This window comes from Amblyomma mixtum, chromosome 8 (genome assembly GCF_055824585.1).
Source record: "Amblyomma mixtum isolate Tamu chromosome 8, ASM5582458v1, whole genome shotgun sequence".
Classification (NCBI taxonomy): Eukaryota; Metazoa; Arthropoda; class Arachnida; order Ixodida; family Ixodidae; genus Amblyomma; species Amblyomma mixtum.
Genome location: NC_143019.1, coordinates 53,539,672 through 53,556,448, shown reverse-complemented (window position 1 = coordinate 53,556,448; position 16,777 = coordinate 53,539,672). Strand labels below are relative to the sequence as shown.

General features: G+C 48.8%; 1 protein-coding gene across 20 annotated transcripts in view; it reads left to right on the top strand.

The window, feature by feature from the left end:
- Nucleotides 1–16,777, top strand: part of LOC149332456 (uncharacterized) — a 160,344-nt gene that overhangs the window by 56,789 nt on the left and 86,778 nt on the right. For 18 of the 20 annotated variants that reach the window (XR_016285212.1, XR_016285211.1, XR_016285213.1 and 15 more), the window contains 8 exons: nt 158–456; nt 3,284–3,455; nt 5,326–5,471; nt 6,448–6,647; nt 7,631–7,689; nt 9,246–9,436; nt 12,993–13,143; nt 14,452–14,507. Coding sequence is in view for 15 of the 20 variants with exons in the window: in XM_089558016.1 (XP_089414142.1) it covers nt 6,493–6,647; nt 7,631–7,689; nt 9,246–9,436; nt 12,993–13,143; nt 14,452–14,507 (612 nt within the window). In the remaining 5 variants the exon portion in view is untranslated. Of the gene's footprint in view, nt 1–157; nt 457–3,283; nt 3,456–5,325; nt 5,472–6,447; nt 6,648–7,630; nt 9,437–12,992; nt 13,144–14,451; nt 14,508–16,777 lie in introns of all 20 variants that reach the window. The other 2 variants (XM_089558015.1, XM_089558017.1) reach the window with 2 other exon arrangements.

Sequence of the window (16,777 nt, the reverse complement as noted above, 5' to 3'; positions counted from 1 at the left end):
CCGGGGTCGAACCCGCGTCTTTTGGGCCGAATGTGGCATGCGACACCGCCGCAGCAGCAGCAACGGCTCGCGCGAACTGGGCGTGCAGACCGGGCAGCAGCAGCCGAAGCTTCAGAAGCAGCTCAGACGCGCTCTCACTCTGGTACTTTGACCACAGGTCCACAGCGATGGCCGTACCTGCCGACGGCGCGGTCAGAGACGGGAACGCAGGGGCGGCCGACGCCAGTTCTTCCTGCCGCAGCACCACGAGCCGGTCCTCCCATTCGGATCTCTCCGAGCGTGCCAGCGGCGGCAAGCGCGCTTCCTATCCACCAAGGCGTCCCGGTTTTCAACTGCCTGCTCGGCTTCACCGAAATGTCCGAGCTACGCGAGATGAGGCGTGCCGCTCAGCGGGCTTTCGCTGCCAGGGCCGTGACCACGACGACGGCGCTGCCAGAACTGGGAACGAGGCCACAGGTATGGACCGCACGGCTGACGTTCCTCGTGCACGTGAAGCATGCAATGGTCCCTGCGCCAAGGCATTCACGGAAGCGTCGCGAGAACGCTGCTCTAATAGTTCTGGTTCATGGTTTATGGGGTTTAGCGTCCCAAGTTGACGCGGGCTGTGAGGGGCGCCGTAGTCGAGGGCTCCGGAAGTTGACTATGTCTGGGACGAACTTACCGAGAGGTTTGGGTCCGGGTTTTGATATTAAGACGGAAGCCTTTAATGCCTCATCGTTGTAAGCAGGAGTTGTCGACAAAAATATCACGCTTTTCAATTGGTCGAAATGGTCGTGACGTCACAGTGCGCGAATTTCAAACGGGGCCAATTGTACTTTGGCTAGTAACTATGCAACCAGTTAAAGGGATGGTATAGTGATGCTCCAAGCAAAATAAATAAATAAAACCGAGTAGGAAACTGATGGAGTTGGGTAATCGAACCAGGGTCTCCGCGGTGCGATACGAGCACGCTAACCGCTCCGCCATGCCAGCTCGATTGTTTGGAATGAACAAAGGGGCGTCTAGTGCATACGGTGTCTTCGTTCAGTCCCATCTTCCTCCCTTCCCTGACGTGAAGTAGAAAAGAACAAATTAAAAAAATATAAAACAAAAAAGTCAATGCAAACGAGGGCGCAAGGAAAGGCTTTCGCCTTGGAGCACTTTAGAGCGGCAAAGTGCCCCCTAAATTTTTTTTATCTTCCTAGAGGTATTCTCAATCGGCCGAGGTCAACTTGGGCCAACTCTGGTTTTGTGGCACAGCATAAACGTACACGGATCAAGGGCGGGGGGGGGGGGGGGGGTGGTGGCAGGGGGAGGGGGGCAGAGGTCTCCCTGATAGACATAAAGAGGTGCGCAGTTTTGTACCACATTGATACATTGTTCTTTGCTGCCCAGAAGACGTGAATGGGCGCTGCAATTAACTTGTGCTCCCTCCCCCTTATGGTCAGGCCTGTGCACCTTTATGGCACTAACAACTCCTTTAGCTTTGTCTCTCTGTCTGTTGATGCAGAGTAGGGCAGGCCTTATTGCTTATAGCACGCATAAATTGCAATTCGTGTTTGACTCGCCGCAGTGGCTCAGCGGTTGAGGCGCTCGTCTATCGAGCCGGACTACCCGGGTTCGAACCCGACCGCGGCGGCCGTGTTTCGATGGAGGCGGAACGCAAAAGGCGCCCGGATGTTGTGCGATGTCAGTGCTGGATAGATAGCCAGGTGGTAGTAATTATTCGGAGCACTCCACTACGGCACCTTTTTTTCTTTCTTTCACACCCACCTTCCTCCCTTCCCTTAGGGAGTGGTTCAGGTGTCCACCGAGATGTGTGAGATAGATACTGCGCCATTTCAGTTTCAGTTAAAGCTTCCTTGAATAAACAGCGCGAACGAAGACGAGCACAAAAGACAAGAAAATGGACGACACAGCGCTGTGTCGTCCATTTTCTTGTCTTTTGTGCTCGTCTTCATTCACGCTGTTTATTCAAGATGCTTAACCAACTAGCCCGCCAAAACGTGTTAAAGCTTCCTATAGCACCCTCTACAGGCAGAAGAGAAGCTTGCGGGTGTGCGTCAGTGAACAGCCTGGGGGCAGCCTTGATTTCTGGCGGAAGCAGTAAAGCGCGCAGTGGGTTGTGAGTGGCTTTGACGTGCAGTTGCGTCTCTGCTTCCTTCTTCCAACAAGAATTGTAACACTCTTTCGCCGTTGCTGCCTTTGTTTCTGGTACTCCTCCTCCCCTTCATTAATTGTTTTTACCTTGACAGAGCTCTGAGACGAATTAAAAGTTCTTCGAAAAGATGAGAATGCGACCAATGAGAAGTGTATAGCGTTGGTCCAATGTCTTTAAGCCAAACGATTTGAGGCGGGCAGCTGAAAGCTTGCGATGCAGTTAAAAGGCCAAAATATCTTATAATTGAGGGTGAATTCTTTTTATCGTTAGGGATATTCAGTGGTGCCATAGGGTGCCTGATAAACGACTGGAAAGCAAACCATTTGGTTTGGTTTGGTTTGGTTTATTGGGGTTTAACGTCCCAAAGCGACTGAGGCTATGAGAGACGCCGTACTGAAGGGCTCCGGAAGTTTTGAGCACCTGGGGTTCTTTAACATGCACTGACATCGCACAGCACACGGGCCTCTAGAATTTCGTCTTCAAGAAATTCAGCCGCCGCGGCCGGGATCGAACCCGCGTCTTTCGGGTCAGCAGCCGAGTGCCGTAACCACTGAGCCACCGCGGCGGGGCCAAACCATTTGGCGTGATGAATTTGGACCAATGCTGTGCTTAAGTTTTGACGCATTAAAATTGTTTTCTCGACAGTTAACTTTCTGAGAATATAGGCTCGATTCACGGCGGTTCGTTCGGTTCGTGCCGTTCATCTGTTGCTGTCAATTCCTTCGTGCGTTGTACGTCGGCTAGTACGTTGTTAGACGTACTCGTACGTCAGCTAGCAAAATCCGAGTCTCATCTTTGAGAACCGATTAGCGAAATTTGTGGCAGACGTGAGGGGTCTTCGAGGAGGAATAACTGACAATGTATTGTTAGCGTAGCCTTTTGTTAACCTACGTCGGACAAGCAACGACAATAGCTTGTAAACTGAAGAGCTGCTTGTGAGCGCATCCATATTAACACGTGGTCGCATTCACTGCGTCGGAGACTTCTGCGGCACAGCCGAAAAAATTCATGAAGTTCGGCTTATTCTTTACTTTATTTTATCGAGAATTGCGTGTTGTGTCAAAGCAGCCAAGCAGAACTACTTTGATTCTATTAACGGCGAGGCGTCCTGGAACCTACCGTCTGTCTCTCGTTTCCTCACAGGCTGCAGGTTCTCCTAGTGCTGGAAGCTGCTATCGAAGTGCAGCGATAGCCCAGGTGCGGCTAAGCGATTTGGGAGCACCTGCTCATCGAACACGCCTCCGACGCACCCCTTCGTCATCGTATCGGGGGATATGGCGTTTATGAGGCGTTGGAGTTGTCGGAAAAATGTAAGGTGAGTTGGCGACAGTTTAAGCAACACTGAGTCCAGCCCGGCGGCGACAGTGCGCGGCTGCTTACACGCGTGTCTAGTTGCTGGTCAGCAAGTCAAGGGTGGGAGGAGAGACCAGGGAAAAAAAAAAAAACTGGGCCAGTGACTTGTGATTCGGTTGCTTACGCCAATGAGACTGGGAAACGGCAGCAGACTGACACGACAGTGACAGCTACGCTGACACTGTCTCCAGCTCTTACTAAACGTGGTCTTAAAAGACGTCGGGGTAACAGGGCTATAGTTTGTGCAACTTGAGAACCGTGCTATAAGGAAAGGAAGGAAGGTGGGGGTGAATGAAGAGAGAAAGAGGCGCCCTAACCAAGGAACTGAAAATTGGATTTGAGAAAAGGAAATGACGCAGTAACTGTCTCGCATATCTTGGTGACCACCCGTAGCCCCCCCCCCCCCCCCCCCCCCCCCTGTTTATAAGTCACCAGTTGGAATTCCTGGGCCGGCTTGCACGAAACAAATAAGACCGGCTTATTTCCAGTCTAATCTTATTCGCGGTCTAAAAGCTCTCTCGGTTTTGAAGAAAGGAAAGGCGCATAGCTGGTTCATTTTGTCAGTGGACACCTCAAATGCACCACGAACGCCGACTAAAACATTGAGTTACCGAACTTTCGGTAACTCAATGTTTTAGTCGGCGTTCGTGCGCACTTGAGGCACTCACCGACAAAGTGAACCATCAATGCGCATTTCCTTTTCTCAAAATCGAGAGAGCTTTTAGACCGCGAATAAGATGACTGGAAATAAGCCCGTCTTATTTGTTTCGTGCAAGCCGGCCCTGCTGCAAGGTATTCTAACTTGACTAGTACGTTTATGCTGCACGAAACGCTGAATCGTATGACGGCATCCAGATCATTGTGCGGTAGACGGTTGGCATGATAAATTTCTTCCGACGCGCGGTGCTGACTACAACTACGACATCGACGGCTGAATACTTCACTCCGGCATTGCACACAGGCCTGCGGTGTGCACGGTGTCTTAATGCGAATACAGCGAAGTTTTCGTGCCATTCCTAGTGGATAAGTCATGCTGCCCTCTGAAATCGCTCGTTCTGAGCTGTGATGCAGAAAAACTTACTTTAATGCAACATTACAAGTCACAACCCTAAAGACTCTTTTAAGGCGAAAGCCTTCAATGGCTCATAGTGTCGTGACCGAGACGTGTTAGCAAATTTGTCCGCGTTTCAGATTGGTCGAAATGGTCGTGACGTCACTGCACGTAAATTTTGACGGGTGTCCACCGATATATGGGAGACAGTTACTACGTAATTTCCTTTCTTCAAGTACAATTTTCATTTTCTCTCATTACGGCCCCTCTTTCTCTTTCTTCTTTCACTCCACTTCTACCCTTCCTGTACGGCGCGGTTCAGGTGTCCACCGAGAAGACAGAGAATTAACAGCGCCATTTCCTTTCCTCGAAAAGCGTTGCCCTCATCGCGCCGAAAGGGTGGTGGGGTTCCGTGGAATCCCTGGCAGCGCTACAACACGCTGTCGCGTTCCACTCCTAAAGGCAAAGATTAAGCGTCATTAATTGGCAGTTAATTAATGCACCAACAGAATGTAAAGTGAACAATCGCGTAGCAGAGTGCAGCACTCAGGATTTCGCCTTTCACCACTTTAGCCGCTAAAGTTCCTCGTAATTTTTTAATTTTAATGAGCAGCAGCAGATACTCCTTGCCAGATATAGCCAAAAGGTGATCAGGACTCCTTAGCCACCCTTGGAGTGGCTTCTTTTTCTGAAGTTGATTTTTCGCACACGTTTCGCATCGAGCAGGGAACTCCTGAACTGCGTTGATTTCATTGTGCGTCGCTTCTTTTTGTTGACGCAGACTGACAGCCTAGGGAGGCTGTGCGGAAAAGTGCTCAAGGAGAACCTTAATGGCGACGCATGCATCGGCGCCTACCACCACCTTGCCGTTAAGGAGGCGACAGTGCTGTCGCTGAAGATGCAGCTAGGTGCTTGAGAACTAGATAGGTAAGAACCTCATCGGACAGGTCAGAGGGACCGGATGGGCCCTGGGAGACGGCAGCGGCCGAATAGTGCGGCAGAAGGATAATCATAATCGACGAAATCCGCGCATAGAAGCTACAGGAACTGCACCTCGAGTTTGTTTGTCTCGCGGCCAAGCCTTCTGCGAATGATTAGCTCTTCAACCAACATTACCAATTCTATCTCTAGTGACGTCGCTTGCTACAAACTCCCTAGGAATTCATTTTTGTACCCTCAGGGCCTGAGGGCATTACAGAGGATAGAGGGGATACATGTAAAAATACAATATAAGCAACAACCAAAAAGAAAGGAGAGTACAAGTACACAAAAATAGGTGAAAGGAAGAAATTGACTTTTATATTTGCAGCGGGGATGCTTTAAAACAATTTGTTCATACAGTAAGAGCAGAATTTAGACAGTGAAAATCATATGCACACTCCGCAAAAAAATGGGTTTATGAAATGCGTTATTTAGTATCTTATAAAAGCGATGTCACGGAGAAGGTGATTCCAGCTGACACAAGTTGTTGGTATGAATGAATGAGTTATATGGAATTCTACCTTTATGGCAGTCAATCATATCCCCTGCGAAACATGTCCACTGAGAATGTTTACATGAAGGGACGCTTGACTTCCCGGGGATTTCATTTCGTCAGTGCATGAAAGCTTCTGGACCGATGGCAATCTTTTTTTTCCTGCATTTCCTCAGCGAAAACAGTTCCTTTTTGCTAAGGACTTTATCCTAAAAACCAGCGAATTCGTATCTCATGCCACACGAGTCCTGCTTTGAACCAAATCGCCATTTTTGTTGCAGAGGGGGCAGAGTTGATCGTAGGCGGCAGTGCCGCCCACGAATTATTCACTCCTTCACTGCATCCGCGGGACAGTAGACGCCACATGTAGCTCCTTCGACATAATTGCGCCGTTGAGATGAAGAAGCCAGATTTTTTCCTTTTGCCCAGGTGTCAAATAACGACGACGATTTTAATACTCTGACCGCTCAGGAGATGCGGAGAGCAATACTTCAAGATCACCTGCACACAGCGAGGGATATGAACGCAATGCAGTCGATCCTGCAGTGGTTATGGACTGGCATTACTGGCAGAAGAAAGCATCTGGCAGAGCTTGGCCTACGGTCTGCTTTTGCCGGAGGTCAAGACGAGTGAGTATGCATCAAGCTCATCCCTAATACACCATATGGCAGCTTTTACTGTTGTCAGTGCCGAAGGTAATGGCTGCTTCCGAAAGAGCCGACGGCGAATGGCGGTTGCGGTAGTGTAAGTTGCGGAGTTTTTTAGTGCTCTAGCACTTATGGTGGCCGTTCCCCACATTTAGCCGTTGTGTGTCTTTCTGTGCGTCTGTCTGTTTCCCTTAAGCCAGTTTTCAGGCAGGCAAGTGAGCAGCCTGGCGACTGTGTGGGGCGGCAGCTCAATTAATCGTGAGAGACTGCTTTGGGCGAGCAACCTTGATCACAACCAAACCCAAGCAATCCAAGTCCCACCCATGGCAGCACCTGCCGTCGAAGGGCAGTGGCGCATCGCTTGACCGCGGCAGCATTCCACCAGGAGTGGTAGAATGACTCCCAGGGATCTACGAATGTAGAGAATGGCCAATTAAGCATATGCGGACATTAACCCATTATCGCTGACCGAACAACTCCCATCCGTGAACAGTGGATCTGAGCACCGGAATAGGCAGTGAAAAACCGACCTGCTAGCGCATATAATTAGCATTTTGCCTGACTACGCAAATCGACCACCGTATTTTTTTATCGTAAGTATTCTCGTAAGGTGAGCTCTATCACAAGGATAAGGGCATGGATAATATGAAGTTTAAAGCAGACAAAGAACAAAAAGACAGCTTCTATAAAATTACAAGGGCTTTAAGGGTAAATCGATGGGATCTGCATTCTAAAACCTTGTGTTCAGCGTTTGTCAGCTCCACTGCTTGCAGTAAAATGATGTGACGACAAACTCTCACAGGCGCCTTTCGATGGCTTATTATACTGGCGCTACCTCCAATAAGCACAGTCTGCAGAATGAAAAGCAGCATCCCGTTTCGCAGGCATGATTTCTTAATACGCCTTGGCCGTTGCGTCGATCGCTATCTGACCCGCAATTCGTTTTTTTTCTCTCTCTCAAACAGGGCTCTGGTGGACCTCGACGACTTTATACAGGCGGAAGGGGGAATACACCGCTATGATGGTAGGTTGGTTACTGCTCTGCGTGAAGGTAATATTTCCGAGGCTGAAGAAACAACGTAAATATAAGGCACTTCTTCGGCATCTTTGGCCTTCGGCACATTCTGGTATTCATTGCGCTAACAAAGTTAAAAGCGACATCTGTGCCGTCGGCTTCCCCGCTATAGTGAATACGTGCTCACATAATCGCTCACGTACCCCTTAGTTAGCATGAGGACATCCTGCATAACTCTATGTGACTAGGAAAGGCTAGGAAACTAGACCAGGAAATTAGACTAGGAGATGGATCTCTCTGAGACTAGGTATGAGACTAGGAAATGTGCAATGGCTGGCGACCGCGGATAATTTCATGCACTGCTCAGTGGAGATCGGAGAAATAGTCCGTTGTAATTAATGGAAAGATAATGGAAAGATAATGGATTAATGGAAAGATAATGTGGAAGAAGATGGATACATCCGAAAATCACTATATATGCACTGTATGCCCTATGCTATATTCTCCGGTACGCGTCAGTCTCATATGATTGATGAACATTAGTGCTCCTGCGCGCGAGGACGATTACTAATCGGCTCGGGTCTGAACGAAAACATCTTCTGAGCCGGCCAAGACGTTGACCTCTTCGAAGGCTATTGGGTGGTCGGCGCGCTTGCAGTGTTCGGCGAGGGGTTTGGATTCCGAATTCATTAGCCGGATGTCATTTTTGTGTTGCCTTATTCTTTGGTGGAGGTTTTTTGTTTCGCCGACTTATGAAGCCGGGCACTTGGAGCACCGCATTTTGTAAAAGACAAGGTCTTTTGGTCATGTTGAGAATTCGGATTAAATTCGGAATCCAACCCCCTCGCACAACACTGCGAGCGCGGCGACCACCCAGCAGCCTTCGAGGAGGTCAGCGACTTGTCTATGGAGCCAAACCTGTTCAAGAGGCGACATGTGGAGTCATGGCACATCCGGCTCACAAAGGCGGCGATGAATAGAACTCCAGGAACGCTCCCCTCTGCGTACGTTAGTGGACTGCACCACGTGCTGACAAAGGGAGAGCGAAGGCAACACCCCGCTGCTGCTGGCACACTTTATTCGCTCCTGAAGAAGAGACCGAGTTGGTCCCGAAACGTCGGGCAAAATTAAAATATTGGTTTGCGTCAGTTTTCTCTCAACTAGCTCGGGATCTACGAGACGCCACATTCTCCGTGCAGAGTTTCAACGATCCAGCTATTCCTATGGGGTTCGTTGGATCAGTCGGCCTGGCTCCCAATACCTGGCTTGCATGGTTTTTCTGTTTGGGATGGACGCTGGGCCCACCACGAAACCTCCAAGAACTGTGGACCTGGTCGTAAAACCAGCGAATTCGTATTCCACGCCACACCAGCGCTGTTTGTACCAAATTGCAACTTTTGTTCCAAATTGAGCAGAGTTGCTCGCAGACGGCATGCCTTCCACGAATTATCCGCTCCTTCACTACATCCGTTCGACATCAGACACTGCATGTAGCTGACGGCTTTCTCTTTCGACATAATTGTGCCGTTTAGATGAAGCAGCGAGCTTTTTTCCTCTTTGCCCAGGTGTCAGACGATTTCAATACTCTGACCGCTCAGGAGAGGCGGAGGGTAATACTTCAAGATCACCTGCACACAGCGAGGGATATGAACGTAATGCAGTCAATCTTGCAGTGGTTATGGACTGGCATTACTGGCAGAAGAAAGCATCTGGCAGAGCTTGGCCCTCTGGTCTCTTTTTGGCGGAGGTCGAGACAGTGAGTATGCGTCATGCTCATCCCTACTATGCCATGCGGCAGCTTTGACTATGTGTCGATGTGGAAGATAGGGACTGCTCCCGAAAGCACCAACGGTAAAGGGTGGTTCCGGTATTGTAAAGCCTGAGTTTTATAGTGCGCTAGCATTTATAGTGGCCGTACCTAGAATTTAGCCGTTGTGTGATTGTCGGCCCGTCTGCCTGTTTGTCTGAAGTCTGTTTTTGTGGCAGGCAGGTGAGCAGCCTGACCACCGCGTGAGGCGGCCGCTCACTTAATCATGAGAGGCTGCTCTAGAAGAGAAACCTGGATCTCAGCCCAATCCAGACAACCCAAGTCCCGCCGATGGCAGCAGTTGCCGTAGAAGAGCAGTGGCGGATCGCTTGACCGCAGCATCACTGCGCCAGGAGTGGTAGGCGGACTACCAGGGATCTATGATTATAGTAGAATGACCAGTTCCGCATATAGGAACATTAAACCCTTTTCGCTATCCGAACAATCCGTGAACGCTGGATCTGAACACTGGAACAGAAGTGAAAATTCATGGGGAACTTTGGCGATCTAAATTGCGGGAGGCGAGAGCCTTTGTGCGCCCCTTAGGCTGCTTCTGTTGTTGATTGAATGCTGTTTGCGAATGAAAGGAGACGTCTGACTCGGTTGGCTGAAATGTCAGCGCCTCGCGACGGTGGCGCCACCAAGGAACCAAGCGCATGCGCAGTAAGGAGCGACGCGAGCGCCACCATAGCTACGATGATCCAACTACCAATTGCTAACCGATTATTAAATTACAAATTACTGAATACTAGTCAACTACGAATTACTAATTAAATATTATCATTCGATGGCTTAATAATTATAACGAATCCATGCCTAATTAATAATAAGTGATTAAAGACTAGGTAATAATACTAATTAATGGCTAATTAGTAAATAACGATTTCGACTACAATACAACAATGAATTCAGTGATTTCTGGTTACGCCATATTACATCATTTATGACGTCATCGGGATGATTGACACCTGTAGTGTGGCTTACGGACGGAATGATGAGTCATTAAAGGCTTTCGCCTTTAAACTGAACGCCAAGCGTAACTAATTCGCATTTGGCCGAACTGCGCAAATCGATCATATTTTCATCTGAGTATTCTCCTAAGGTGAGCTAGATCTCCTCCTATCCGGAGGCTTCTACTTTAGAGGCTTTCATAGTCCGAGTCGCTTTGGGACGTTATTCCATCAAACCAAACATGTAGTCAGGCCATTTGAGTAGGTACTGTCGCGAGCGGAATTTTGCGGGAGGTGGGGAAAAAAAAAGCAGAAATGCGTTCTCGGCCACCTAACAGAACGTTCGAGCCCTTTCGACCTTCGCGCAAACATCTCTGTACCCTCACTCCTACCTTACGTGCGCCGTATGTAGTTCGGAATCGCCGCTTCGATATCCAGCTAGCGTGTGCCCTTGTCGCTTGCATGTTGAACATTCTTGGACAGAAATTTTTAACATCGGAAAACTGTAAGGCTCTGGTATAGAAATATTCATGGTATACGGGATGCATTCTTCGAATACGTAGCAAAATCTTTCTTTTAAAGCGTTTCCATCGCTGGCATCGAGCAGTTTAGGCTGCAATACAAAACCGTCGGGAAACGCTTTTGACGATAGCAGAAACGATTAATAGCAAAAAAATGCGAGACTGCAGACACACGGGAGTAAAGTCGTTATGGCGAAAACTTACTATCTACGCAAACCTTGCGCTCAAAAACTCATTTTCCCGTTCTTAAATGCTTTTGTCCAGAATTTTTGGGTGTGAATGGGCAACTCTGCATGAGAGTGGGAGCTTGTGCTATCATATATTTTTCTGTGCTACTGCGTTAACGGTCCTCTTTCGGCCATAAAGCAGCGGTGTCCGTGCATGCGTGGGTGTATCTGGGGCGCCCTCATGGGCCGGAATATTTCTTCTCCAGATGACCCTCAGTAATCCCCCACCCGTCCGCAGAAGCCTGCAGTGGCAGAAGAAGCTCAAGCAGTGGCGTAACGACAAATCGAGGGCAAAAGGAAATTCAAAGACTGCACTATGAAGATGGTGACCAGAGCAAAAGCGAATTTCTAACCTATACAGCTAAGGTAGATTTGCAGCATAGCATCGCATCATCGCCTGTGCTGGCATACAGGCCACGGATTTTCGCCGAGAGAGGACTAGACTGGTAACGCTCTACGGGACGGAAGAGAAAGGAGAGAAGAAATCTTTATTTATAGTCGGGATAGATATCGCCCTACTAGATGGCCAGCTGGTCAAGCCTAATGATGGCCTCATAGGCGCGCTTAAGGATCCGATCTTGTATGTCCGGGTCCAAGCCGCGCAGTAGGGTCTCCCAGTCGTCTGAAAGCAGCATTTCCCGTTATTCTGGAGGGGAGTGTCAAGCTTGCATCCGCAGAGTACATGGTTGAAGGGAGCTGTCTCATCACACAGGGTGCATTTGGGAGAAGATTTATTTGGGAACATATGGGAGAAAACTAGAGGGTTAGGGAATGAGTTTGATTCTTCTCCAGGTGATTTCTTGCTCTTTATTTAGCTTCTGTGCGGGAGCTGAAATTTCCTTACTCCAAGGAGTGGATTGGATCGTGAAATGAGATTAGGCTATCCTTAGCTGTCCCCAGAGAGGAAGTTGTCACTGCCCGGCCGACTAAACCTCGGGCTGTCTGGTGAGCGGCATCGTTTCCAGTGTTGCCAGAGTTTGCCGGCATCCACATAAATTCATTGTCCCTATCAGGGGAGGGAATCTCGTTAAGAATATTCATAGTGAACTGTGCGATTCTGTCCCGAGCGAAATTGTGTATGGCAGTCTCTTAGTCATTAACGAAATTATCTGCCGGTGAATCTGTAATGGCTAAAGCGATGGCTGTCTCCGCAGCCCTTGCGGATATACGTGAAAGCATGGAGGCTGAGAGGTCTGTGGCGTGTGTTCCCTTATCCCTGCCACTGCAAGTGCTCTGTCGGGAGCTGAATACTCAGTCGCATTTACATTGACGACACCTGATGGCTTCTTAGATCTCCGATGCAGAGCCAGTGCCCTGGTTGTCCTCCTACCCTTGTGGTGCACAGGTTGCATGTTTTTGGGAACAGTTTAATGCATTAAAACATAAATATACATTGTTGCACTCCCCCCTCGCCCCGTGAAGAGTCGCCGAACGATGAAAGGCCACCGGCACGCTATACGCTTCCGCATCACAGCGGCTAGGGTGTAATCTAGGATATCGAAGCGGGGTCTGGCGCTGGTTCCGATCCACGACGGCGCCCGTGACGTAGGACGTAAGCGCGCCATACTCTTAAGCTGGAGCTGGATATCGTTAATGGTTAACGCCCATATATACGAAACTGGTCATTCCGTACTTTACATTAATAGATCCCTGCGATCGGTTGAGCTTGTGAAGACCCAGGCTGCTCCTCTCGAGCAACCCCTCGCGGCATGTTAACTGCCACCTGCCGCAGTAAGCAATTTGTTCGCAGTCCGGTGGACTGATTATGATGACGGCACGAGGTCACGTGACTTGGGGTGAAATGCAGGAGTTCCCACCAGCTCTTGATGGCACACCCGTGACTGACCGTCGTCGGGAAGTGGTGCGCAATGCGGCGGAGCCCTCCACTGCCTTCCCTGTGCAACCTCCGGAGGGCGTGACGATTACCGCCACTTTCGGCCCGGCGGCTACAGTGGCAGGTGAGTCTAGCGGGCCCCGCCACTATCGGGGCGTCCTTTGTGAGAGAGTTAACGTGAATTTCGCATATAACCTTGACCTTTTAATTTTTATGACTTCTTGGAACACGATGTCGCGGCTAGCAACATCTTTTCCATCTATCTTTATTTTTAATAATAATAAATAACCACTAACAACAACAATGAATAATATGCGCCCAGACGCGCGTACATGGGTATATTATGAGCAGGCAAAAGTACAAAGCACGCAAAGACACACCACTTCCACCGAATGTCTGGCGGACAGTATCTATCTCCGAAGTTCACTTGATATTAAAGCACTGTCGCGCGTACAGCCCCAAGTTCACACACCTCCGAGCGGGAACTAGGGTGTCAGAGCCGAGCTTTCCTCCGAAAAAAAATTTTAGAGGTGGGACAGCGCGTTCGCGTTCGCGTGACGGCTGCCTCGGCGTTGGCCATAGGTCACGTTGTAGCGCTGAAGCATGCTGAGGGCATGAGCTTTATACTGTGTTGCGTTTGACACCCTTCTGCTTTCTTCTAGGACTCCTTAAAGGAATCCGTAAGAAAAACTCGCATTGTCCTCTCTGCATCACTTACAATGCTCTAAGGCAACCAACAATTGCAAAAACTTTTGTCTTATAGCCGTCCTCCGCCCGAACCGAGCACTCCTCCGAGCCATGCGCCCCGCCAACGCCAGCGTATGCCTAACCCTGTTTCGTAGATTCAGGTTATGCAACCAAAGCGCTTACAAGATGAGCCACGCATTCGCTCGCTTCGGAGCCTAACTGGTCCTCGCTGCAGGACTCCGCCATCGATGGCTTCATTACCGTATGGACGTCGTATTCTGCCATTATAATCTTTCTTTGACTGATTATATTGTTCAAATGTGTTTTCATGTCTCAAACGGGGCACCCAAGCGCCCCAACTTTCTTTTCTACTATAATGATTACTGCAAAACATCAAGACACAACCATAAAAAGTGGAACAGAAACACATTGTCATAAAGGAGCTGTGTGTTCGAGTCTCTGCAGTACAGTAGCATAATATTCTTTTAACATTTATCATACAAGAGGCACATTGTGTGCCCACAGTAAACACGTTTTCTTTAAGAAAGGTTGCCGGTCACTATTCGGATGTTTTCATCTCGATTTCACGTGAGGGTTGAGTTACCTGTGTTTACTCAGAGTGTTAAATAATTGTACGCTGTTGTACTGTTTACTCTCACTTTGCATTTACGAATAGACTCGGCTGTCTATCGGACTCCTGTACAGCCGGCAGAGTCGGTGGCCTAATTGGTATTCTCGTTTTCAGTGCAGCTACCACCGGCGCCGGCAATTTCCCCGCATTCCACCAACGTGGAGGACAACGTAAGAATCATGTTTTTTTTCTCTTTCCCACGCCTTAATCTTGTTGCCGTCGTGTGTAACAACATGGACAGTGGCGTGGAAGCTGTGATGCCTGCGCATGTGACGGCTGGTGATGCCGCTCTGTACTTCAATGTAAGAAAGTCTGGCCTTGAGGAAACGACCCTCCAACACAGCTTGAGGATTTCTTGGGCGCTCAGGTCTAGCCTGGTTGGTTAGGTAATAAAGCATCCCGGAATTTTCACGCGTATAGAAGTCATTTTGAAGTTGCAGCTCCAAGAGCGACGTAAGATGTTATTGAACAGTTCAGCTATCACTCACTACCTCCAATGGTACTAAAGAACGCAAGAGTCTTTGGAACCAAGGTTTCTTTTTTTTTTGTTTTTGTTGCTGACAAGAGGCGCGACTGAGCAATCATTTTGGCTGGATCCGTTACGGAAGCGAACCGAGTGTGCGCAGTGTATATTTCCTCCATATCCTTATCCTTTCCTGTATTGCTCCCCTCTTTCTTTTCCTCTCCCTCTGCTTTTGTTCCCGCTGGCCGCAGCTCAGGTGCTTCAGGTTTCGATGGAAGATGCCGCGGCTCGCATCCTTGCATTTTTATTTTTAGCAATAACAACAACAACGGAAAGTAAGCGCCCAGACGGGCGTATATGTGCATATTAAAGGGAAATTGCAGCACTTTTTTGAGAATTTTGCGATATTCAAGGACTCAAATCTATATAGCGTGTAGGTAAAGCATGCCAAGCTGTTTTGCACTAGCATTTAAAATAGTGACGTAATCAACGATTGAATTTTTCTCTTCTCCGCAATGCACAAGAGGAATGCAGAAAAACTGAGCGTGACGTAACGGAAGGTATTATTTCAAATTACCGCTGTCGTCAGCCACACCCTGCCCTGACTCGTTAGACGCTACCAAACAACTCTCGCCAGGGTTCTCCTTCGGTGGCGTTGGTTTTTTTCCTTCAAAGCAGGCGTTTGTGCATTGTAAATATACCGATACCTTCGATGACGTCATCATGCGCCCCCCCACTTAGCGTTGTGCGCTGCGGAGAAGCTTGAAGAGCGTCCAGATTTTAATCGGCGAGTACTTCACTATTTCAAGTGCTAGCCCAAAAAGACTACGCATGCTTTACCTCCAAGTTTCACGCATTCGACCCATTTAAGCTCGTTGATTTCTAAAACCTATGCAGTTTCCCTTTAAGAGCAGACAAAAGTTTTAAGCACGCAAGGACATAGCACTTCCAAATGCCTGGCGAACAGTGTCATTCTAACTTCATATTAAGGCACTGTCGCGCATACAGCCCCACGTACACACCCCTCCGACCCGGCAATATGGTGTCAGAGCCGAGCCTACCGGCGAGATGGAATTTCAGAGGTGGGACAGCCTGTTCGCGTCCCCTTGACTTTCTCGACGATGTCGAATGGCCACGTTGTAGCGCTGAAGCAAGATGAGGGTAATGAGCTTTATATTGTGATGCGTGTGACACCCTTTCTGCTTTCTTCTAGGTGTCGGTCGGGGTCTCCGTGAGAAAAACTCCCATTCTCCTCTATGCATCCCTGACAATGTTCTAAGGGAAACAGCAACCATTTTTTAAAACTTTTTCCTTGTAGAACACAACCGATGTTGCAAGTGTTGCGTTACTTCCACCCTACTGGCCTCCGTAGGCTTTAGGTACTCCTGAACTGCTCCGCAGCAGACACTAGAACCCATTTCCATGAATTGCGCATAATATAAATTTCCACAGAACTTCATTTAAACTGTGTTTCACCCTTCTTACCTCAATTTTTAGGGTACCCTCATTTATCATATACAAATTTGATAACGTTGTAAAACGCCATCTAAAACATTGGTCGGTCATTGAGCGTCAAAGGGCGAGACTCAGCCCTGATACCTAATATCAGTGCGTGATAAGCATGCCATCTTTTAGGACACCACCTCCCCAAGGAGGCTTCTACGTGGAACCCGTCCGATTGCGAGACCATGCTAAGGGCCTTTTAAAATCTCGAGTATATTAACCAGATCTTAACATCCACCGTTTCAGGTCATGAGAAAAATACCCTCCTTTCGGTTATTTCGGTCACCCACTACCAGCCTCTTCCTCCGGTTCACAGACCACCATACGAATATAATTCACCCTGTGTGCTTCCTCTCCGACAATTTTGCTTCGGCCAATACTAATTGTTTCGGGAACGTTATCCATTGTAGACCACCCCGTCCTGCCCCAGGGCCTCCTTCGGGACCCCCCCCCCCACTCCCCCCTTCCGAAGCC